This window comes from Loxodonta africana, chromosome 9, assembly GCF_030014295.1.
Source record: "Loxodonta africana isolate mLoxAfr1 chromosome 9, mLoxAfr1.hap2, whole genome shotgun sequence".
NCBI lineage: Eukaryota > Metazoa > Chordata > Mammalia > Proboscidea > Elephantidae > Loxodonta > Loxodonta africana.
Genome location: NC_087350.1, coordinates 34,047,778 through 34,072,759, shown reverse-complemented (window position 1 = coordinate 34,072,759; position 24,982 = coordinate 34,047,778). Strand labels below are relative to the sequence as shown.

At 41.5% G+C, this 24,982-nt stretch overlaps 1 protein-coding gene across 1 annotated transcript in view; it reads left to right on the top strand.

Moving 5' to 3' along the window:
• The window catches only part of PCSK5 (proprotein convertase subtilisin/kexin type 5), a 492,211-nt gene that overhangs the window by 378,451 nt on the left and 88,778 nt on the right, over window positions 1-24,982 (top strand). The window contains exons 21-24 of the mRNA XM_064291217.1: window positions 2,350-2,452; window positions 9,728-9,864; window positions 16,494-16,700; window positions 18,071-18,139. Of these exons, the coding sequence (XP_064147287.1) occupies window positions 2,350-2,452; window positions 9,728-9,864; window positions 16,494-16,700; window positions 18,071-18,139 (516 nt within the window). The remainder of the gene's footprint in view (window positions 1-2,349; window positions 2,453-9,727; window positions 9,865-16,493; window positions 16,701-18,070; window positions 18,140-24,982) is intronic.

The window sequence follows — 24,982 nt, the reverse complement described above, 5'->3', positions numbered from 1 at the left end:
TAATTATGTGCCCAAGAGGCAGAAAGGGCCACATAAACCAGAGACTACATCAGCCTGAGACCAGAAGAGCTAGATGGTGCCTGGCTACAACCGATGACTGCCCTGACAGGGAACACAACAGAGAACCCCTGAGGGAGCAGGAGAGCAGTGAGATGCAGACCCCAGATTCTCATAAGACCAGACTTAATGGTCTGACTGAGACTGGAAGGACCCCAGTGGTCATGGCCCCCAGACCTTCTGCTGTCCCAGGACGGGGACCATTCCTGAAGCCAACTCTTCGGACATGGATTGGACCGGACAGTGCGCTGGAGGGGTATGCTGGTGAGGAGTGAGCTTCTTGGATCGGGTGGACACTTGGGACTGTGTTGGTGTCTCCTGCCTGGAGGGGAGATGGGAGGGTGGAGAGGGTTAGAAACTGGAGGAACAGACACGAGGGGAGGGAGTGGGAGGAGAGAGTGGGCTGTCTTATTGGGGGGAGAGTAAATGGGAGTGTGTAGCAAGGTGTATATGGGTTTTTGTGTGAGAGACTGACTTGATTTGTGGACTTTCACTTAAAGCACAATAAAAATTATTAAAAAAAAAAAAAAGAAGGCTGTAGAAATATGATGCCTATATAAATGAAAGAGTCCCAACTTGAAATTACCATTCTTACTAAAGCCCCAGCTTTTTTTCTGCTTTGAGACTGCTGATTATGAAGACTGCAACAAATCAATCCAATACCTTCATGAGAATTAGTAAAAGGCTCCTCGTACTCCAGGCAGAGGCAGCCAACACCAGAGTGCATGGCTTGACGAGACAAGCGTGGGCTGGACTTCAGCCTTCACCGACCCTTTGGGCAGACTCCTTGTGCAGTGAACAGCCTGCACATCTGCATCCATTGCCTCTGAGCCTAGAGAATCACTGCTGAGCTAAGAACTACAATCTGGTCCTAAAAGTAGAAATCAGATCCCTGGTCCAGATGGCACCTTGGTGGCAATGAGAAGACATAGAAGCGTGGGGTCCAAGATGCGTAAACTGTGCCACTAGTAGATGCCTACATTACTATAATGTGTACTTTTCCCCTTCAGTTAACAAAATTAATAGGATACCTAATTCTACACGAAAAGCTTTTCCTGCTATGTAAAGGAAAACTCTAGTTGCCTCTTTGATTTCATCTTTGTGGTTTGATACTAGCAAGTGGAAGATTTATGTAAGTAAAGTTTACCTTACCCAAGTGTCTCAGTTCAGTAAAGCTTTGGGAAAAAGCAGAGGGACAAATTTCCCTCCATCGCTCACTAGCCATTATATTTCCAGGGCTTTTTTCAATGTGACTGCAATAAAACTGGTAGCAAGTCTTAGAGTTTCAGTAACCCCACTTGATTAAACCATGGGTGAAGTTTGCTATGTCATCATACTGGATTTCAGATTGACAGTGCTCAGATACACTTACAGGGCTATAGCACTAGGCAGTGGGGGTGAGTGAAGGTTATGACTGTGATTGCTGAAATCTGAAACCCTATTTCCTGAACATTATCCATTGCTACACTAGAAAAAATAGCTCTTTGGATCAGAGCAAAGTAGCCTGTCAATTTCTTGAAGACAGGCAGGGAAGGATGAGTGGGGTGTAGGCAGAAGGGTTACATTCAGTAAGTGGAGACCCAACTTTGGATTTTAACCTTCAATGAGCCCTCTCTACCACCTTCACCATGGGAGTAATTTCTTAAATGTTCACAAGAAATTTGTGAGGCTGGACTTCCTTCTGTGGAAAGGCCTCCTATTTGTTTTTCTTTGGGAAAAATACACTTTTCAATTAAAGAAAGAATTCTCTTGCTATCTCCTCATCGTTACTCCTTCAGGGTGACATATAGCTCATGTCTGCCAAATGTCAGCCGAGATTTAACTCCCACTCTTGACCGATAACCACAACCCCCCTCCAGTCTGGTGGGACAAGATCTGGGTGGGTCCTGCTTGTTGTCTGACTTGAACAAGACTATTACTGGGGTCTCTGTCAACCAGGAGGCCTCAGCCTTTAATGCGAAAGTCAGTAGGAGCTCAGTGAAGAGGTCCTGTGGGAAGCCCCCCTTGGCCTCTCCCTACTTATAAAATCTGTAACACATGTTGACTTGATCCAAATTATGTCATTGCCTCATAGCTTTTTGAAGTTCCAACTTCTGGGGCCCCTGGGAGAAGAGCTTTTGCTATTGTAAGGTCAAGATTTAAGCCTGGCAGCTGAAGTCATTCAGGGTCTCTTCTCTCTGCGATTTTCATTTTGTTCAGGCAGCCACAGAGAGATCTGGCTGCTCTCAGACTGACAGCCCCAGCCACACTGCCATGTAGATTGAAGTAAACAACTAGATTTTTGTTCCCCAGGAGAGTACATCGACGAGCATGGCCGCTGCCAGATCTGTGAAGCCTCGTGTGCCAAGTGCTGGGGGCCAACCCAGGAAGACTGCACTGGCTGCCCCGTCACAAGGTGAGTGGCCTCTCAGTATGTCTTGGTGGGTGGGAGCAAATGGGTCACTGCTGGGACAGGATGGAGAGAGGAGTTGCCTTACCACCTGTATTAGGTTAAAGGGTGTCCCCCCAAAAATCATGTCCACCTGGAACCTCAGAATGTGACTGTATTTGGAAATAGGTCTTTGCAGATGTAATTTGTTAAGGATCTTAGGATGAAATCATTCTGGATTTAGGGTAGGTCCTACATCAAATGACTGGTGTTCTTATGAGAAGAGGAGAGGATACAGAAACACAGACAAGAAGACCACATGAAGAGGAATGTAGGGATTGGACTGACGTGTCCACAAGCCAAGGAATGCCAAGGATTACTGGACACCGTCAGAAGCTAGGAGAGTGGCATGGGACCTTGATTTCATATTTCTCGTCTCTTGACCTGTGAGAAAACACACTTGTGTTGTTTCAAGCTACCTAGCTTGTAGTAATTTGTCCTAGGAAATTAATATACCACCCCATGGGCACTCCACAGAACTACAGGAAAAAGAATTAAACTTATTCCTGTGAAACAGAAACTTTCTTTGATCTGGCCAGAGCTTCTGTAGCACCCTCTCCCAAGATGTCCAATACCCATGGCAAGAACCAGTTCCCTGGCCTCTAAAGGGGCTTTCTCATTGACAGCAATGGGCCCTATGATGCTGCTTTAAGTGTCTGAAATCTCACCCGTGTCAACACGTCCATCTCTTAACCATTATTTCCATCTGCCGATCAAATATCCATCCATATTTCTAGAGTCAGTCCCAGGGTGCACTGCTCTATGAAGTCATTTCTGACTTTTTCCAATAGAATTAACCTTTCCCTCTTATGTGCCCCTGTGCTCCACATAAGCTTCCATATGCACATGCCTGCAGCATTTTAAGACATTATTCATTTACAAATCTGTCTCTTTGTCAGACTGTAAGTCCCTTGAGATACTCATCTTTGTATCTCCAGTACAGTACTAATAGTGGGTGCTCGAGAAATGTTTGGAAACTGATTGAATGAGGGAAGAGCAAGTATCTGAAAAGCTTGAGCATCTATGCTAATACTGGGAATTTCTTACGTAGAGAGTTGGGGACCTTTTAAAATTTTAGGAAACGGTCCCCTGAGACTAGCACTTTATGTGTGTTGGCTGACTGAGTGTTTGAATGAATGGCCTCATCAAGACTCTGCAAAAAACTAGGAAATAGAATCTCTTCCCAGATCAGGACAAGCTGCTCCAGGGGCAGGTGCTTCACGCCTCTGCGATGGACTTCCACTCTGCCTTGCACAGTAGTCGTTCTGCCCAGTTTATCCTCTGATTGCAGTACTCTTCAGAGCAGGAGCTGTGGTGTATTTGTCCCTTTCTTCCCCACACTGCTCAACGCATAATAATAAGTTGAAATGCATGTTTTCTTGAACTTGATAAAGTGTGTAATCAATACCATGGGCTTGACTCCCCAACTAGCTCTCTCAGAAAAAGAAAGGAAGATGGAAAAAATAAAACAAGGAAGTAAGAACAAAACAAAAGAGGAAATGAAGGAGACACAAAACAACAGTCTTAAGAATTCTGAATGTTAACTGTGATAGCATTGTTTGAGTGCCTCTCTAAGATATTTATACCTCTAAGCATTGGATTTGCTTTTAAGCAGCTTCAGAGTGTACTACAAGATAGAACAAAAACCTGTTGCCGTCAAGTCAATTCCGACTCATAGCAACCCAACAGGACAAAGTAGAACTGCCCCATAGGGTTTCCAAGGAGCACCTGGTAGATTTGAACTGCTGATCTTTTGGTTAGCAGCTGTAGCTCTTAACCACTACGCCACCATATAGCCAGCATTTTCAAAATGAGATCCTGTTTTGCCTCCAACTCCCCACCAAGCCAGCAATCAAATGGCATTGCATACTTGGACATCTTTTGGAATAGAAAAAAACTTCAGCATTTATTGAATAAGGCAGCTAGCACCACCCAGTATACATCATAGAAGTCATAATTGTTCCAGGCTCACCAGAAGTGAGAAAAAAATTCTACCATTTTCAAAAAAAAAAAAAAAATTCTAAGACCAGTGGTGCAAGAAAACCAGAGGTACAAATGCTGGGTCATCTTGGTAGTTTCATTTATTCATTTAGTAACCCATACTCTAGTTTGCGAAGTAAGAAGATCATTTGTAAGGCTCTTGAACCAGGACTTCTTAAGGTCTTCTCTTAAAATTTTGTTCCCCAGGAAACGTTTTCTTCTCGTCACCCTGAGTACTCCATTTCTCTCCACTTGTCTTCCTTGATGTCAGTTACTTGCAAATATGTCCAAGAAACAGCATCATATTATGACAATGAACTTTCTTACTTCTTTGCATTTTCCCTGAATGGAGTTGAAGAGATGAAGAGAAAAAAAACTTTTTGAAAGGATGGCTTATTTGTTCTGAAAAGGGCGACAAAATATGCAACGCTTCCCTTGAATAGAATCAAGTCCATTCAAGATAATCTTCAGCATCTGCTTTATGTCTTTCCCTGAGTAAGGTACAGGTCAGCATAGTATAGTCAAGAGATGCTGAAGCACTTAGGGGCTAGCATTAGTGTGGAAGCCTGAAGACCCTAGGCCTGAAGTGAAAGCTGGAACTGTGGAGGAGGGAATGCCCGGTAGAAACTGGCACCGTCAGGATGCAATCACAGAACCATGGAAGAAGGGATGGATAAATACCTCAACCTCTCTCTCCTCCCACCCTCAGATCCTCTGCTGGTGTTTTCCATTGTCTGAAACATACCAGAAGCCAATGGGAAACACCATTTATGTGTGAACAGTTAAGGAAAAAAGAGAGAAAGGAATTTTGACATGAAGAAAACAAGAAGATAAGGAAATTCAAACATCTTATTAGCAAATTAGTAGATGATGTCACCTTCTGAGAAAGAAAAGGTGGAGTCTGAGCCTCGGAAAGAGTTGGCTTAAAGACAGCTGAAGACTTGGAGGAAGCAGGTGTCCCCTTTGACTCTGCTATCTAATATGTGTAGCTCTGTAATGCCATGGTCTTCGCTGGCCACGCTAATTTCCCAACCCAGTTCTGAAGGAGTTTCAGAGTCAATGAACTAATTAAAAGCATTTAAAAGTTACCTCTGTCCTGAAACCCACCCTCAAACGTTTTATTTTATCTGCTTCAATGAATTCGGGAAAGCAAAAGACGTTTTGCGAGATTATATTCTGTTAGAACGTTGAAGCACCCAGAATTTACGTTAAGTAATTTGTGATAGCTTTCATTAGGCCAAGTCAACAATCGGCACAGAGGGCCTAGCTTTCCAGTGTTCCTGTTCTGGTCCACATCTCACACACACACAGGCCCTGGGGCTTCTGGAATATTCACTCCCAATAATGAAGACATCACCTCTGCCTGGCTCATTAGCACTTGGCATTGCCTGCTCCTTCCTTTCTGTGAGCCTTGTTGGACCTGCTGTTACTCAGTGTCATTCAGCTACAAAAGGTCAAAAGCCTGTGTGACTTGGTGGAGAGAAGTTCTTTAAGCTTAAGTTACTTGGGGTGGGGGGGGGGCACTGAGAGGGTTTCAGGAATTCACAAATTGGATGACAAGTGGTGCCAGAAATGGCTGGAATTGGCTTTAAAGGAGATTTCCATCAACCCCAATGGAGCCCAGAGCAAGAAATCTATTCTCCGCCATTAGGGAAGATTTGTTGGTGTCTGTGGAAAAGTAGCAATTTGAAGCGGTACTTCAAGTTCTTTAGCGATTTCACTTACAGGGGAAGGAGGGTACAGGGTGAATAACGTCATTCAGTGCCTATTCACTTAAGCATGACTACTTTCCTTCTCTCTCCATCTTTAGTCGGAACCATGTTCTCACAAAAATTGGGTATGTCATCTGTGCTTTTCTTTAGGTACAGGCAGAGGGGGGTGGTTTAAAGCACAATTATGGGTTTGATACTTTCTTACAATCAAGCACTCAAGTAAGAAAGCCAGTCCCTTTCCTCTGTAAACATGACAGTATTACACCGTCTGCGTCCCCCTGCTGTTTCTGGATAGTTTTAAATGGTTCCAATAGAAAGCATTAAATTGCCTGTTCCGAGAGAAATGATTTTTCCCCCCAAACCAATCTCTCATCTCTTCCTATGAAGCATAAAATGATGATGTACCTTACATCCCTCTTCCAATAGAATTTAGCAAGAAAATAAGCCTCAGAATAAACATGCCCCCTTCATCTCTCTTCAAGTTAAATCCATGAGGTAGCTTCCTTGTTCAATAACTTTATAAAGTTCTTATGCAGTTTTTCTCCTAAGTACTATTTTTTTTTTTTTTTTTTAACCAGCCATATCTAAATTATTCCCTGAAAAATCTTCTAGCCCAGAAACCAGAACCAGGCTGGGGATAGCGTAGTCATCATTGCCATTGGTCCCGTCAGCTACACTTTGGGCTGGGAGAGCAGTTCCCTCCTTGCACGAGGTGGTGAGGGGGATCTGTTTCGACAAGGAACAACCAGATGTGTGAGCATCTGCTTAGGGTTGGGATGCCACACTCTGCAGTGGGCCAAAAGGATTATTCACTCCAGTGGTGCTGGGCACGGCGACCAGAATGAAAGGGGCTGAGAATCCAAGAACAGAGGTGGCTTTCTGTCTTCTCTTGCTGTCTTTAATCCCACTCTGTTTCCAGACAGATGCACTTTATACAGACTTCCAGGGTGTGGGGACCAGATAGAAGACTGCAAACCGCACACTATTCAGAATGCCTTGCCCCCCACCCCAGTTTCCTCCAAACCTGGTGTTATGAATTGGCTCATATCCCCCCAAAATATGTGTTGGAATTCTAACCCCTATGCCTGTGGATGTAATCCCATTTGGGAATATGATTTTCTTTGTTATGTTAAAGAGGCCATTATCAGTATTAAACCAAAACCCATTGCCCTGGAGTTAATTCCAACTTGTAGCGACCCTATAGGACAGAGTAGAACTGCCCCATAGCATTTCCGAGGAGCAGCTAGTGAATTTGAACTGCTGACCTTTTGGTTAGCAGCCAGTCTCTCAACCACAGTGCTACCAGGGCTCCATTATCAGTATTGGGGGTGTCCTAAACCTAATCACTTCTGAATTATGAAAAGGGCAGATTAGACACAGAAGCACATACATACTGGGGAAGACATGCCATGTGAGGATTGCCAAGGAACTAAGGCATGCCAGGGCTAATGACAAGGAAGGAATCAACATGGCCGTCACTCTGATTTGGACTTTTAGACTGCAGAATTGTGAAAAGATAAATTTCTGTTATTTCAAGTCACCCACTTATGATATTTGTGTTATAGCAGCACTAGGAAACTAAGACACATGAGATGGAAAGGCCCGCCCCCTGGTCAGAGTTGGCTCTAACTGTAGGATCAGTGGGGTTTAGGTAAACAAGTGCCACTCTAGGAACAAGTTGCTGGAAGCCTACACCTGACCTTCCGTGGGGTGTCCCACCTGACTACAGAGAGGTTAGAGACAGAAGGAAGCCCTTTCCTTCTTGGCAGCCCACTCAGCTCTCCAAGGCCTGGGGGCCAGCATGGTGCCTTCAAGTATGTGTGTGCTTCTAGCTCACTTACACTCACAACTACACAATAGTCAATAGCTAATATGCTAAGGAACATTAAAGAGACACCAACTTGGAATCACCTGCATTATTTAGAAATCATTTAGGAAATTTCACAGTAATCCAGTCTATAAAGTAGAGCAGCAGTTCTCAAAGTATGTTTCTGGGCCAGCAGCATCTGCATCACCAGGAGCCTGGCAGAAAGGAGAATTCTCAACTCCCTCCCTCCAAGACCCACTGAATCAGACACTCTGGGAATGGAGCCCCTCGGGGGCAGATTATCCAATAAGCAAGGTATGCATGGGCTTACTTGTGCTTACTTAATAATCTGTAGTGAATAGTTTCACATGGATTTCACTTCAATGTGGTGTGGTGAAACCCATGTGAAATTATTCACTACAGTTTAGAAAGTAAGCACACAGTAAGCCTGTGCTTACCTTGCTCACTGAGCCATCTGCCCTGTCAGGGACTGTAAATTTGAAGAGGATTTGATTTTGTAGGAAGGTGCTGTGGGTTTGGAGAGAGTCAGTTGCCAGCCACACACCTAGAAGCAGAATCTTTGATGTGGTGAAAAAAATGTGAAATTGCTCACTACAGATTAGTAAGTAAGCACAAGTAAGCCTGTGCTTACCTTGCTTATTGGATAATCCACCCCTGAACCCCCTAGCTCATTTCATTTATTCACAATACCATCTGGTCCCTAAGGAGCCCTGGTGGCATAGTGGTTAAGCACTTGGCTACTAACCTAAAGCTCGTTGGTTCGAATCTACTAGCTGTTCCATGTGAGAAAGATGCGGCAATCTGCTTCCGTAAAGATTATAGCCTGTGGAAACCCTACCCTGTTTTATAGGGCTGCTATGAGTTGGAACCAACTCAATGGCAATAGGTTTCAGGGTTTTTTTGTTTTTTTGGTATCTTGTCCCTGTTCTTGATAAACATACGTAGTCTTTTGAGCAGAATTCATAGATACAATTTAATCACCTTTACTCTTGTGGTTACATTGCAAGGAAAAGAGAAACAGAACTATGAAAACATTAACAAAGAAATTATCCTGTTTATTGTATGTATATGAAGCCAATGATTTTCAAAGCCCACACACTAATTTATCTGCAGTGTCCTTGTAGGTGTTCACACCATGGTCAGAAAGTACAGTCTGCAGCACCCTATGCATCAGGAAATGCTTGCAAAAATGACACTTGAAATCTGTGTTTGTTGATTATTTGCAATATGCATAAACCAAGTATATCAGTAGCATCTAAGCTACAGAATTGTGCTTTGTTCTACCCTTTGGGAATGCTTTAAGCTGACATTTCCTCAGCAAAGTATGGGCATGCTATTAACTAAAGGAAGATTTTCTTCAAAGCCTGTTTAGTGTCTTCAAAGTTCAGAGCCCTCCATCTGACTGTTGCCTGGACTCGCTGGGGCCTACAACACTGGCTTAATCCCTATGGGCACCAGTTAGCTTGTTGGGAACCAGCCAGCCTGATCACCCCAGCCAGTCTCTGGCCTGCCTGCTGTCAGGTCCAAACCTTGGTCCGGGGATGGGTGTGTGACTAATATTTCACATGATGGGTCCCAGGCATCCGTCTTGTTTCTTGAACAATGAAATCAAATCTGTGCAGTGAAATATGAACACAATATGTTCTGAAAATTAGGGCCCTTCCAGAAAGGCACCCTTACAAACTCTAATTGAGGCTACTTTTTCTCTCTGCACTGTTTTAGGATTTTTGACAATGGCCGCTGCGTTTTGAACTGTCCTTCACGGAAATTTGAATTTAAGAACCAATGCCATCCATGTCATCACACCTGCCAAGAATGTCAAGGAAGTGAGCCTTCGAACTGCACCTCATGTGGAATAGGTGAGTGTCTTAGAGATCTCTAGAGAAACAGAACCAACGAACTGTATATAAATTGATAGGTAGATAGATAAATAGATGGAGATATAAAACCCAAAACCAAACCCACTGCTGTCAAGTGGATTCTGACTCACAGTGACCCTATAGGACAGATTAGAACTGGCCCATAGGGTTTCTAAGGACTGGCTGGTGAATTCGAACTGTTGAACTTTTGGTTAACAGCCAAATGCTTAACCACTGTACCACCAGGGCTCAGAGATATAGAATGTACAAATATATATATACACACACAGCAAAAAAAAAAAAAAACCCACTGCTGTCGAGTTGATTCTGAGTCATAGCGACCCTATAGGACAGAGTAGAACTGCCCCATAGAATTTCCTAGTGGATTTGAACTGCTGACCTTTTGGTTAGCAGCAGTAGCACTTAACCACTATGCCACCAGGGTTTTCATAAAGAGAGAGAGAGATTTTAAAGAATTGGTTTACACAATTATGGGAGACAGCAAGTCCAAATTCTGTAGGTCAATTGACACACTGGAGATTTCTGTAGGTTTGTGTCCTCAAATCTGTAAGACAGGTAATGGGAAGAGTGAAGGGTGAGAGTTCTGGCGGAATATTTATTTCTAGTCTGAATGCAGAGCACACCCTAAGGAAACTCCCTTTTTGCTCTTAAGGCCATCAACTGGTTGGATCAGGCCCATCCACGTTATGGAGGGTAATCTGCTTAAGTTCAGTTGATTTAATCACATGCATCCACTTCATAACAGCACCTAGACTAGTGTTTGACCAAACAACTGGGCACCGTAGCCTAGCCAAGTTGACACATAAAATTAACCATCACATTGTACAACGTGATTAAAATAATTAATGTCACTGACTTGTACATGTATAAAATGTTGAATTGGTGTATGTTGTGTTATTTGTATATTTACCACATACACACACACAAACATCACAGTGAGGGAGTCTGGTCACTTGCTCATTCTTCCTTGCCTCAAACCTGTTATTCTACCACAGGCCATTATTTGCTTTGACTCAGAAGCCGTGCCTCAGGTTGAGGAGTGAAGGTTAGACACCTATTCAATAGAGAGCCTGTATACCTTGGAGTTTCTGCTTGTTGTCAGAACATGAAAAATCTCATTCACATTACTGTAGACACACACTCACTGCCCCTGAGGAGATGAGAGAGAAGCAATGTCTTTTCAGAGAAGGAGAAAGAAAGGCTGTGCAAACATTACGTCAGACATAGGAGAAGCAGTAAAAGCTAAGATGTGAAGTAAAAGTGAGAAGTCAGGAAATTAAGCAAGAAACATTCAGACGTGAAGAAAGATACCGTGACAGAGGGTGTGTCAGGGTCTTCTCACACCTGAGCCATGTCTTTTAGAAGTTGCCCGAGCACAAATATGACCTTTCATGGCCCAGCTTTAACACCTTTAATTGTTTTCTGCTGTCATCGGATTTACGTTCCTTCATCTCAAAGGTCCTCTAAAGTTTGACCATTGACTCCTCTCTGTCCTCACCTCATATGCCTGTCCCTCCTCTTTGACCCCATGAGGTAAGATGACAGTCTTTGAGCCAGACTCACATCTTATTGACCTATAACAGCACTTTTTAAAATTTGAACCAAATTTGAAAATACAGAAATTTCAAATAAAAACCTGAATATTTTGTTTCTCTTGAAAAATTGGAGGACTTGGCAGCACTGGGACTGCATTTCTTAGATAGTTGGCTGGAGATGGACGAGGCTGTCCCCTTGAGGGGAGAGATGTGCTCCCTGTTTCTCCACAGACCCCACCACTCCCAGTTGCCTCACTGACCCTGAGTTTGTTGGCATCCACCCATCATCATATTACATGGTTTTTATGGTGGAAGAGAATGATTTCTCTTCATTCCTGCTTGTAATAAAACCAACAAAAATGAAAGACAGATTGAAAGGATCATGGGAGATAAACATTTCTTTGTATAACCTAAAATTATTTCTTTGTGTTTCTTATATAGACATAGTATAGCTGTATCAAATTTTATCTCCTAGCCTGCCACATTCTTCTTCCTTCCTTGTCTGTAAGATGGTGATAATGGTGCCTTCTTTTAGGGTTATCGTGAGAGTTAAACGAGATTAAATGAAATAAAACTATAAAGCACTTAGAACAAGGCTGGACACATAGTAAGCACTTCCCCCTACACAGGTTCTCCTGTTATTAACATCTAGCATTCCTGTAGTACATTTGTTACTTGATATACAAATTGATGAACCAATATTGAAAAAATTAACTAAAGTCCATAGGTCACATAAGGGTTTATTCTTTGTGCTGTTGTACAGTCCTATAGGTTTTGACAAATGCTCAGTAAGCAAAATTTTGAAATAAACTTCATAAAATTTATTTTCAGAGTCCCTCAGCCTTTCTGTCATCTTTACCAGCAGTACCTTTTCCCTCCTGCCTCTAACCATCCTCTCCTCCTACAGGCATCCAACACCTTCATGTTGGTCTACCTTCTTTTCTAATAAAACCACATGCCAGAAAACAATGGTAACAGTGAATTCCTCTCTTAACAACAACAAAAAAACCCATTGCCATCAAGTTGACTCCAACTCATAGCGACCCTATAGGACAACGTAGAACTGCCCACGTAGAGTTTCCAAGGAGCACCTAGTGGATTCGAACTGCTGACCTCTTGGTTAGCAGCCATAGCACTTAACCACTACACCGCCAGGGTTTCTGAATTTCTCTTTAGTATGGTTGAAAACTGATCTGAGCCTCCTTCGGAGTTCATTGCATTTCAGCTGTTATATCATCACATGAAAGTTTAGGAGCCTAATACAAATATCAAACTCTACTCCTGAACCAGCTTTCCCTATATATTGTCACAAGAATTTAAATTCTGAGACACTAGGCAAGTAGCCAAAACTTTATGCTTGGTATTTAAACCTAGAAACTATCCAAATTATCACCCATAACTAAGCAAGCTGTCATACTGAGGCTGTCAGAAATATGACCAAATCTCACATAATCCTGGGCCGAATCTCTGAGGAAAGTTGGCCATGATCAAGGCATCTAAGTGACCTCCCTTTGCGGAGTCCATGTATTTTAAACACCAAGGCCCTTCAAATCTCAATGCTTTACACCCAAACTATAATTATAACCAAAAGGGTTCAAATATTAAAACCATGAGTGTATAATAAAGATGGAATTGGAGAACATTTCCTCCTATATCTGAGCCCATCACCATTAATATTTATTTCAAGATTGTTGATTCAGTTGGTTATGTAGGAAAAATATCAGTGTTGCCAAATACTATAGGATTCATTCATTCATTCAACAAATATGTTGCATTATTTCCTAGGGCTGCAGAAACAAAGTAACAGAAAATGGGTGGCTTAAAATAGCAGAAATTTATTGTCTCACTGTTCTGGAGGCTGGAAGTCCAAATTGAAGGTGTCAGCAGGGTCATCTCTCTCCGAAGGCACTTGAAGAGTGTTTCTTCTCTCTCTCACCTTCTGGTGGCCCCATTCTTTGGTTTGCAGTGACAGCATAACTCATCTTTGTCTCTGTCTTCATATGACATCTTCCCTCTGTGTGTCTCTTCTTTTATAAGGACACCAGTCATATTGGATTAGGACCCACCCTACTCCAATATGACCTATGTTACTTTAACTGATATACATCCTCGAAGACCCTATTTCCAAGCAAGGCTAAGCTCACAGGTTCTGGAGGGTAGGATTTAGAACTTGCCATATGCCTGGCTATCAGAAGCTCTGGTTCTACTTCTTGATGTCATGTGAAGATGTGGCAGGTGTACAGTGACTTCCAAATGGATGTGAAGATGGACTCATCGCTCTCCCTCAAATCTTCCTACTTCTCTGCTAGAAAAGTTGGAGCCCTCTGAAAAAAGAGATCTTTTCAGAACAAGTTAGGGTGAACATGAGGCTTGTGGGATTTCACAAAGTTCCTGAGAAGACCATAAAGTGGAAGATGGACACTCTGTGAACTCCTGTGATCCAGGTTCCCACAGATAGGAGTTTATACTGCACGATATTGATCTATAGCTTTGGGATTACCAAATGCACGTTACAAACTAAAAAACAAACCAGTTGCCACCTAGCCGATTCCAACCTATGGTGACTCTGCGGGTGTGAGAACAGGCTTGTGCTCCATAGAACTGGGCTGATTTTTCAGAAGTAAATCACCAAGCCTTCTTCTGAGGTGCCTCTGGGTGAACTTAAACCTCCAACCTTTCAGTTAGCAGCCAAGCACTTAACTGTTCGTGCTACCCAGGGACTCCAAAAGCACGTTACATAGTCCCAGACACTCAGCTCCTTAGATGATCAGGTTTTTCTCTTACTGCCTCTTTGGAAGCCTTCTTTATTTTCTTTTTCCCACGGGGAAATCGCCATCACAAAAGGGATAGCTCGAGAGCCCATAATCCAAGGGTGTCGGTTTTAACTTGTATTTGAACTAGGGCTTTGATTAAATAAGCAATAATAGGTTAAACCATTTGAAGGTGCTGAGTTTACAGGCCAAAAACAGTCAAATGTCAGCAATTTCACGAGAATCAATTTAATATACTGACTTTCAGCTTCTGTGCTTACAATACGGGGTTAGTGCTGTGTTTATCTACAACTTCAGCAGGCCTGCATGCTGAAGGCCAGCGATTCTGTATCTCCACATGGTATGTCACATGAAGAGTGGACACCAGACCCCAGTTACTCTGGGTAACACAGGTCAGCTGTTTTCTGAGGCAGAGGCACCTGGATGCTGGGACAGCGAAGGCAGTTACTTGCCCCAGGCAGAGGACGTTGGCAGTGCCCTTTAATACAATGCCACCAGGAAAAAGTCTACTTACTCATTTACTTTATTTCAAATAACAGATTGAGGAAAACAATGTAATAAAAACGCACTCAGAACCTCACCAATTCATATTTCCGGATAGCTTGCACCACCTGGGCATGATCCGGGGACGCACCCATTTCTGTCCAGTTGATTCAGGGTACTTCACAGAACTCGCTCTTGTGATTCACGCCTCCTAAATTGTCTGGGATCAGCATAGTGATGAGCTTTTCCTGCAAGATTAAAACAGTAATTCGTTTCCTTAAATAGAGGAATATTTTCTACAGCGGGTTTCATGTAGCCTCTTTACAGCACTGCACCACCGTGCATAATTTGGGAGCATTTACATAAATTCAGGAAGTCCTGGTGGAGTAATGGTTAAGAGCTCAGCTGCTAACAAAAAGTCAGCAGTTGGAATCCACCAGCCACTCCCTGGAAACCCTATGGGGCAGTTCTACTCTGTCCTATAGGGTCGCTATGAGTCACAATTGATTCACAGCAACAGCTTTGGTTTTTTGTTTTGTTTCTATTTTATTTTTTGTGGGTTTTTTTTAAATTATGTTAACTACTTGATATTTAGTTTGTTTTGATAATATTTTAGGCAAATTAATTTTTTGACACATATCAAACTTGGCACACCGCCAAGCCTAACATTCTGGGCACTGCCCGCAGAGCCCAACACTTAATCCAGTGCTATATTGGTGACTCTGATTCTCTCACGGACACATTCAGAGAAGATGATACCCCCAGATACACTCCACACAAACAAACGAATCCAGGAGGGTGGGAGTAAGCAACCTCTAGGTACATCTGTATGAATTAGTCTTGATTTTTTTTTTTAATATTTACATCTGACTGCAGTCCTTTGAAGGAAGTCCTGGGTGCCACAAATGGTTAAGCACTGAACCGACTACTAGCAAAAGGTTGGCGGTTCAAACCCAACCAGAGGTGCCTCGGAAGTAAGGCCTGGCAATCTGCTTCTGAAAGGTCACAGCCCTTGAGAATCCTATGGAGCAGTTCTACTCTGCGTACATGGGGTCCCCAGGAGTAGGGGCCAACTCGATGGCAACTAACAATGACAACAGTCATCGCTTTGTAACTGATTAGAATCTTCCATTTCCTTTAGTAGCAATTCCCCATAGTAGGTCAGGCTGGAGGTACTGCTGATTCTCTCCTGGTAGAGTCCAGCGTTCGCCGAAGCCGGGAGCTCTGAGGAATGCAGATGAAGTGGTCAAGTCGTAGTCTAGAGCTTCACTCAGTAAGGCTGTCATTACAGAAACTGGAAACTGTGCAGAAATGCAGACCTTGGGCGGTTTACACAAGCATGTGATTTTGATAGCAGAATTTAAAATTATTTTAAAATTTTGCGCTTTTATAATAATGTGTCTATCACTAAGCACTTGTTTATTCTCATGGGAGCTCTGCTGCCTTCAAGTCTGAGAGGGTCCAAAGATATCAAAAGGAGCTTGTAAGAAAAGTTAAATGCAATCTGAATTATAGTTACTCACAGAGCCTGGTTCATGGGTTTGCAATGACATCCCAGGTAATAGTCACTGTTCAGTCAAATATATAAAATACTGGAAAATTATTCCCCACAAGGAAAACAATTCACCTACAAGTATATAGGTATTGTACTTTTCATTAAGTCTATTCTTTTACTCCTGGTCTCCTAGAAGGAAAAGCACCTGGAAATTATATATATATATATATATATATATATATATATATAAATAGCTTAAATTATATTAATTTCTTGGCTAATTTTGTCTATTTCCCCTCTTTACTTTGCCTCCTAACCTTTCAGATAAGCTTGGCCGACAGCGAGTCCTGTTCCGGGGGGAGTGCCGAGAGCGCTGCCCTGCAGGCCACTACCCTGCGCCACAGCACACCTGTCTGCCCTGCCCAGACCACTGCGCCCTTTGCGAGGGCCCGCACTTCTGCAAGCGATGCACCAATGGCTACTTCCTAGTACCCACCAACCACACCTGCCGGAAGTTAGAGTGCGCACAAGGTAAGGCTCCTCTGGGCCCATGGACATTTAGGAGAAGGTAGGATAAGGCACTGGGCACCTGGATGTTTCCAGGACTTGAATTGTCTTTCCGGCTTTGGCGGCAGGGTTGACTTCAGGTGACTCTATATTTCCAGTGGGGGCAGTGATAGCTGCCTCTCTCTCTTCCCCACATACCCTTTTCTGGGCTTTCCTAGGCACAAACCAAGGTCTGGGGTTCATGGGCAGGATATGTTGCTGTTAGCTGTCACCCAGTTGACCCCCACCTCATGGCAGGCCAATGCACAATGCCTGTGCCCTCCCCATGATCAGTTGCAGATAGGATGGTTGTGCTCCATAGGGTTTTCATTGGCTGATTTTCAGAAGTAAATTGCCAGGCGTTTCTTCCTAGTCCATCTTAATCTGGAGGCTCCATTGAAACCTGTTCAGCATCATAGCAACACACAGCCTCTACTGACAGATGAGTGGTGGCTGCACAACCCAGGTGTCACTCACAGGAGATGAGAATTCTGCCACTGTACCACCAGCAACCCCTTGGGCAGGATATAAAAAAAGATACAGTGGAAAGAAAATTAGGTTAGAACCCAGAAGTCCTGGACAATAGTTTTCTCCTTCTCAATTATCAGATATGAGACCCTGGACAAAATTATGCTAATGTCTTCATGCCTTAGTTTCTTCATTTCTGAGAGGAAGATCCTAGCACCAAGACAGAGCTACTGCGAGCAGCAAATGAGAAATCGGCCCACCTAAACCGACTAGAAACTATTAAAATGTTCTATGAATTGTACGTGTTATTGTTATTGCCCAGCATCTTATCTTACATGGGAAGAGGGAGATTACAAACAGCGCTTAGAGCTTTTGCTCTCCTCCATGTAAAAATGCCACAGACTGTTAACTCTGCTCTGTATAAGAATTATGCCTGGTCTAGTGCGGAAGACAGCTCCAAGACATTTTTAGAGTAATTACAACCCTCATTTCTTTTTCTACTTAATGTATACGAATGGAGTATAAGATTTAAAGCTTAAGGAAAAAAAAGTTTTGGGAAGCAGAGCCTGTTCATTTACATCCAATTCTATTTTCCCAGAAACAATTTGTTTCTTTAATACATCGTATCTACTAGCTGGGCTTCAGATATAGCTGCAGGGCATAGAGTCCAGCGTTGTTCTATTTGTAGCCAATCAAGCTGATCCAATCTATTCAACTAATAGCAGATGAAAAGTCAATGACATGTATATGTTCAAGGACTGTTTTCAGTGTCTTAATTGTTCTATGATCGGCGTGAAAATAAGCTACACACAAGCATAGTTTCATAGCAATTAATGTTCTCCAGTCAGTGGAAATCAGTTGTGTTTTTCATGCCTCTCGCTGTGTAGGTGAAGTCGAAGATCCAGACTATGAAGAATGCGTGCCTTGTGAAGAAGGATGTCTGGGGTGCAGCTTGGGTATGTCACCTTCCTTTGTTGATTAAAAGAACTGAAGTAGCTTTATCTCTTTACACACATCCTTATCCTGTCGTCACTGTTGCTTCAGCAAGGACTTTTTTTTTTTCTTTTTGGTAACTAGGTGACTATATATGTAACATAACATTTGCCCTTTCAACATTCTTCACATGTACAACGCAATGACATTAATTCTGTTCATCACATTGTGCAACCATCACCATTATTGATTTCCAAATATCTCTATCACCGTTCACTGTAACGTAGCGTCCCCTAAGCAATGAGACCTCTTTCCCTCTCCCTACCTCCCGCCCCTGGTAACCACTAATCAATTTTAATCTGTATACACTTACCTATTCTAGATATTTCATATAAGTGGGATCATACAATATTTGTTCTTTAGTGACTAACATTTCATTCAGCGTAATGTTTCCAAGGTTCATTCATGTATCAATACTTCATTTCTCTTTATGGCTGGATAATATTTTATTGTACGTAGTTACCAGATTTTGTTTATCCATTCATCTGTTGATGGACATGTAGGTTGTTGCCATCTTTTAGCTATTTCGGCAAGGACTCGTTGTTATCGTCATTAGTGTTGTCATCACCATCCATTAGGTACACTTACCCCAAAACAAGCAATGGTTATGTTGATGAGACACTTATCTTTGAGACAATGGAAAGATTCCTTGTCTTTAGGAAACTAGAATTTAGGAAAGGATGATGGCATCTTTTTCTCTGCTTGTTAACTAGTTGGCAGGAGCTTACCTATAGGTAACGATGTTTCAACATGCCAGGGACTCCTCAACTTCTCCTTAGCTTCTCAAGGTGACATTTTGAAGATGAACAATGGTGGGAGAGAACTAAACCCAGGCAAACAAATATCAAATTACTCTACTTCACTTGGTGTATGAAACACAAAAGCTTGGCACAGGAGAGAAATTGGAGGGTTTTCTTTAAATAAATTGCCTCTATTGCTTAGAGCCTAAGACAATCCTTAGAAAAAAAAGCAACGTGATGACAGTGGAGTTGAAATCCCCATCATGCAATGAAGGCACCTGTCAGTCTTCAGTATCATCCTCTGATTCAAATCAATGGCTCCGCCTTTCTTGGCCTTTAGCACACCTGAATCTCCTGTGAAGGTAGTGGTAGGGACAGCCCATAACACATAGCAACTTGAATTGAATATAAATGAAAAATAGAGAGGCCACCATATTCCGGGAATATATCTTAATGTAAATTTAAGCAACATATATAAAATAATTGGTATTTGGGTCTGTGGATCTTCAAAAGGAAACCCAATCTAAATTAAGGATTCATGGAATAATTTCTCTTCATGGAGCTTCCATGAAGCTCTACAGTTGGCTAACTAGTGCTTCTAAAACTTTAATGTGGGCACAAATCATGCTGGGGAGGGGTTGTTAAAACACAGGTGATGATTCAGTGGCCTAGGGTCAGGCCTGGGAATTTTCATTTCTAACAAGCTGCCAGGTGATACTGATGCTATTAGTCTGTGGACCACTCTTGAAGTTGCAAGGAGTTAGACTGTGTTAGGATTAAGTAGAGTTTTCATTGGCCTTACCTGGTGGATTTCAGTATTTTTTTTTTAATTGTGGCAAAAATATACACAATAAAACATGACAACTCAACAATTTTTCATGTAATTTAATGACATTGAATACATTCTTCAAGTTTTGGAACCATTCTTTCCATCCTTTGTCAAATTACTCAATGCCTCCTGAGGAAAAACTCCCCCTTTCCCTCTCCCTCCCACCTCTGGTACTGCTAATAATCTTTGATTTCTATGTATTTGCTGATTTTATGTAAGTGACATCATACAGAGTTTGTCCTTTTGCAACTGACTTATTTTGCTAAGCATAATGTTTACAAGGTTCATCCATGTTGTGGCAGGAATCAGAACTTCATTTTTCTTTATGGCTGAGTAGTACAGTGATCCCTCAGCATCTGGAGATTGGTTTCAGGGCCCTGCGGATACCAAAATCCCAGGATGCTCAAGTCCCTGGTATAAAAGGGTGTAGTATTTGCGTATAACCTATATACATCCTCCCGTATACTTCCAGTCATCTCTAAAACTAGATTACTTATAACGCCTAGTAAAATGTGAATGCTGTGTAAATAGTTGTTACACAGTACTGTATTGTTTAGGGAATGGTGACAAGATACAAGGTGAATCATGCTCAAACAACAAGTGCTGGAGAGAGCCTGAGAATCTGTGAAATGGTGGGAGGCTACAGCAGGGTATGCCTACACGTCACTTCATTTGCATGGATTCAGTGTAGTGCTTGGTGCAGGGCAAATTCAAGTTTTGCTTTTTGGAAACTTCTTTTTTTTTTTCTGAGTATTTTTGATCTGCTGTTGATGCAGAACCCACAGATTCGGAGGACCTACTTGTGTATCTATACCACATTTTGTTTATCCATTCATCTGTTGATAGATGTTTCAGCTGTTTCCACCTTTTGGCGATTGTGAAAAGTGCTGCAATGAACATTGATGTACAGGTTGAATTTCATTAATTCTTAAGTATTATTCATAAGTTATAATTTATCTGATGGTTATCACTTTCTCTCCCTGCCTTAAATTATGAGTATTTTTATAAAATTTGAAAGTACGAAACAGAGTTTTTAGGGGCTTGAACATTCTTCTCCCATTACCTCTCACTGTGAAACAAGGCGTATTTTACTGGAAAATAAAATATAACAATAAACTCACACTTAAGAAGAGGGTAACATTTAGAATCAGAGATTTAAGGACAAAATGCTAATTTTCTAGGGAAGCAAAAAAAAAAAAGCCTAGATGTAGGTAATGAAAGTACTAAAATAAAAAATACAAGCAAATCCTGGTGTCTCCTGTGAAGCGATGGGAGATGGTCTGCGGGAAACAAGGATAACTATTTTAGCTCACAATTTCACTTTTTACCCATTTCAGGCCATATTTGCCCATGAAATATCACACCCCACTTAACATTTGTGGTGTCTGTTTGCATGTCTGCTGTTGTCCATCATGATATTTTGTGTGTCACAGAGCTGTGTGTGTGCGTGTGTTGCTTGTGTATGTGTATAGACACACACACACTATATATATCTTAAACCAGAAATTTTAGCTCTCTTGGCTCTGCCCAGTGATGGCAGTGGAACAAAGCCACCCAGCAAATTAAACACAAAGGAAGACGTTCCTTACGTGTCTTTAAGACATCTTGAAAGGGATGTATGAATGTATGTGAACTCATTCAGGATCAGTGAGAGCCTTAGCACAAAGGTGGGAACAGTGACAACCACAATCACTAGGGACCTTCACTGTGCCCATCCACCCATTAACTGATCCAACTAAAGACTAGACTGAGGTGGATCCATAGCAGACACCAGCCATCTGGGGACTCAAACTCCAAGAGAATCAACTTTCAAAAAGATAAATTAGGTTTGCCTCACTTTACAAAGTACTGTTGAAATATTCAATTCATTCACTCCTTTAAGAAACTTTAATTGTCTAGTATGGCACTGGATTTTTAAAGGGGGTATGGCTGTGATCCTGCTGTAAGCCAGTTGTAAGTGACACATCTGGAACGAAATCTTTTACAAGACAACCTGTCAGAGTAGACGGAGGTACAAAGTGTGGTGGGATCATGAGAAAGGGGGACTAGAACACTCTAAATATGATTCAGGTGCTAATTTCTAATTTTAGAATTTTTAATTAATTACAAAACTATAATTAAAAATGGAAACCCTCCTGGCGGGCATAGTGGTTAAGTGCTATAGCTGCTAACCAAAAGGTCAGCAGTTTGAATCCACCAGGTGCTCCTTGAAAACTCTATGAGGCAGTTCTTCTCTGTCCTATAGTGAGGCTATGAGTCAGAATCGACTCAACGGCAACTGGTTGATAATTAAAAAGTAAGAGAAATTTGAGAATTTTTAATTCTAATATTTCTCTTAATTTATAAAATCCCTATGTACTGAGCTTTATGTGCTCTTGGATTGCCTTGGCTCAACTTAATTCTCACCTTATTTCTGAAGCTTTTACTGATCTCCCAGTAGAATCAATTCTCTCTTTTACTGTTCTCCTTCGTTTGTTGGCCGATGATAATACTTTTTACAGTTGACTTGTGTAATATTTGGTATGCACACACCTTTCTGCTAAACTACTTGGGAACAAGCCCTGGGACTTATATACTCTTCTCCCACAAGACCTAGCAAAGTGTCCAGCATATAATAAATGCACAATAAATGTATAAAGCTTTGTTGAAATAAATCCGAGAGTTGTCAAAACTTGAAGCAGAGATGAATGGCTTAGAATAACCAGGAATTTAGATACGATGTTTTCTCTAACCAGACTTTGTTTATGGGCCAAGAGGAAGAGAAATCATGCAATACAAAAATAAATGCTTTTTCATGGAGTATTAGAACTATAAAAAAAAAAAAATAGGGAGGTTTAAAGAAGACCTGGTTTAGTAAATTTCATAATTTTAATAAGATATAAATAATTCACTGTAGACTTTTCTGAGATTCTTCTTCTGAGAAGAGATGTCACCTTTTGGAGAGAACTAAGCTTTATTCCATCATAATAATGTAGATTTGGACCAGGTCTAAACAATCTCTGGAGGAGTTAGAGGAAAAATAAAATCATTCACATTGAAGCATTTCATCTACACTATGGGATAATTAGTTGTTGAAAATAGTAGGGATTTTTCTGAGTTTTTCATTTCTTTCCAGATACTCCAAAAAAAAACCAAAAAAGCAAACCCATTGCCATTGAGTCAATTCTGACTCATAGCAATCCTGCAACACAGAATAGACCTGCCCCATAGGGTTTCCAAGGAGAGGCTGGTGGGTTTGAATTGCTGACTTCTTGGTTAGCAGCTGAGCTCTTAACCACTGCACCACCAGGGCTCTGTAAAGTATACATTCTATATTAAAAAGAAAAAATCATTGCTGTTGAGTTGATTCCAACTCATAGTGTCCCTATAGGACAGAGCAGAATTACCTCATAGGGTTTCCAAGGAGCAGTTGATGGACTCGAACTGCTGATCTTTTGTTTAGCAGCCCAAGCTCTTAGCCACTGCACCACCAGAGCTCCTTCTAGATATTCAGTGCACTATAAATTAAGACCTATCTTTTACACCTAAGAAGGAAGAGCTCAAACACCAGATTGACTGGGATCTCACCTTGTTCCTGGGTGGAGCTAGAAATTTGTTATGCCAAGGAAAGACTGCTGGGAAGGAGACAGAAAACAAAACACACAACTCAACGGTGGTTATTGTATCTGGAGGAAAATATTGAATCTGATACTCTGGGATGAAACAGGGGAGCCCTTATTGTTATAAGGTTAGATTTCTTTATCAGCCTGTAAACACACAGATAGCATTTTCTATAATACCATTTTGTTCCAAGAAGGTTTAATGCCACATTCTTTGTCTTTCCAACCAGTCTCTTGAATGGAAAGTTTAATGAAGATAAGCCTAAGTGTTCCAAATTATATTTCATCAATAAATGAGGGGAGAAATAAGTAGAGCAATTTTTACTTAATGTTTTGAGTCTTTTTTTTTTTTTAATTTAGGGAATTTAGTGATAGATACAGTACTTGACTATAACCTAAGATTTGGGACCCATATGTACATCACTATTGATTAATGGTTGATTTTAATCAAAGTGTATAAAGTCTCTTTACTTCCTTACCTCAGCAATAAAATAGAGATTCATGTGCCCTTATCTTGGTTCAGAAGTGAATAATGAAAGCCCATTAATATCTACCCACTGAAATGGCTATAGTCCCTACTCTTGGGAAAAAATACACACGAGTTTTAAAATGTTGGGTAAATTACTATAAATTAAGCACCAGATAAGGGCACAAACATATGTACTCACAGAATTCAGGAAAGCAGGGAATCCCTGTGCACAGAAGTGATCAAGGAAGGCTTTCTAGAAGATGAGCACTTCGGATGAGCCTTGAAGTCTGCATGGAATTTAAATAGATATGAGGGCAAGGCTGCCCTCAACTACTAGCTGAAAGATTGCTCGTTCAAACCCACCCTTGGAAGACAGGCCTGGAAATCTGCTTTCAAAAGATCATATCCTTGAAAACTCTATGGAGCAGTTCTACTCTGCACACATGGGGTTTCCATGAGTTGGAATCATCAACCCAACAGTAACTAACAACACTTGCCCTACGGAGGGTCCTATGGTTTGGATAACAGCAGGAAAAAGGCTTGGAGGGAGGAATTTATGCCATGGATTCTTAGGACACTGAGTATTCCAGTTTTGTGGAAGGAATAAGTGAATATAAGAAAGTAGAAGAGACATTTGGAGAAGTGGGTGAAAACCAAATTGCAGAAGATCTTGAAGCCAGATTAATGAGTTTAAAAGTATTCTGTGACTGAAAGGAAATAATTAAAAGCTCTTTAGAAAAGAGAGTGTTTTGAAGGTGTGTCATAAGAAGATTAATTTGATAACATTGTTAACTGTATTCAACGAAATTGAAAGGAAGAGAGGCTGTGGGCAGAGAAACTAGCTAGGCTGTTTCAGTAGTCTGGGTATGAAGGAAAAGGAGCCTGATATAACCTGACAGCCAGGAAATTATGAAGAAAGAGACAGTTTTAAAAAATCACTTGAAACAAATGGCCTTTAAGCATAAAATGCTTAACTCTTATATGAGAAATTCAAATTAAAACTACTATGAGATATTATTTCTCACCTACCAGACTGACAAATATTGAAAAGCTTAACAATACACTTTACAGGCAAGGCTGCAGGAAAATAGGCACTCATTCATTGCTCTTATTCATTGCTGGTAGGAGTGCAAAATGATACAATCTCTGCAGAGGGAAATTGGGTGTAT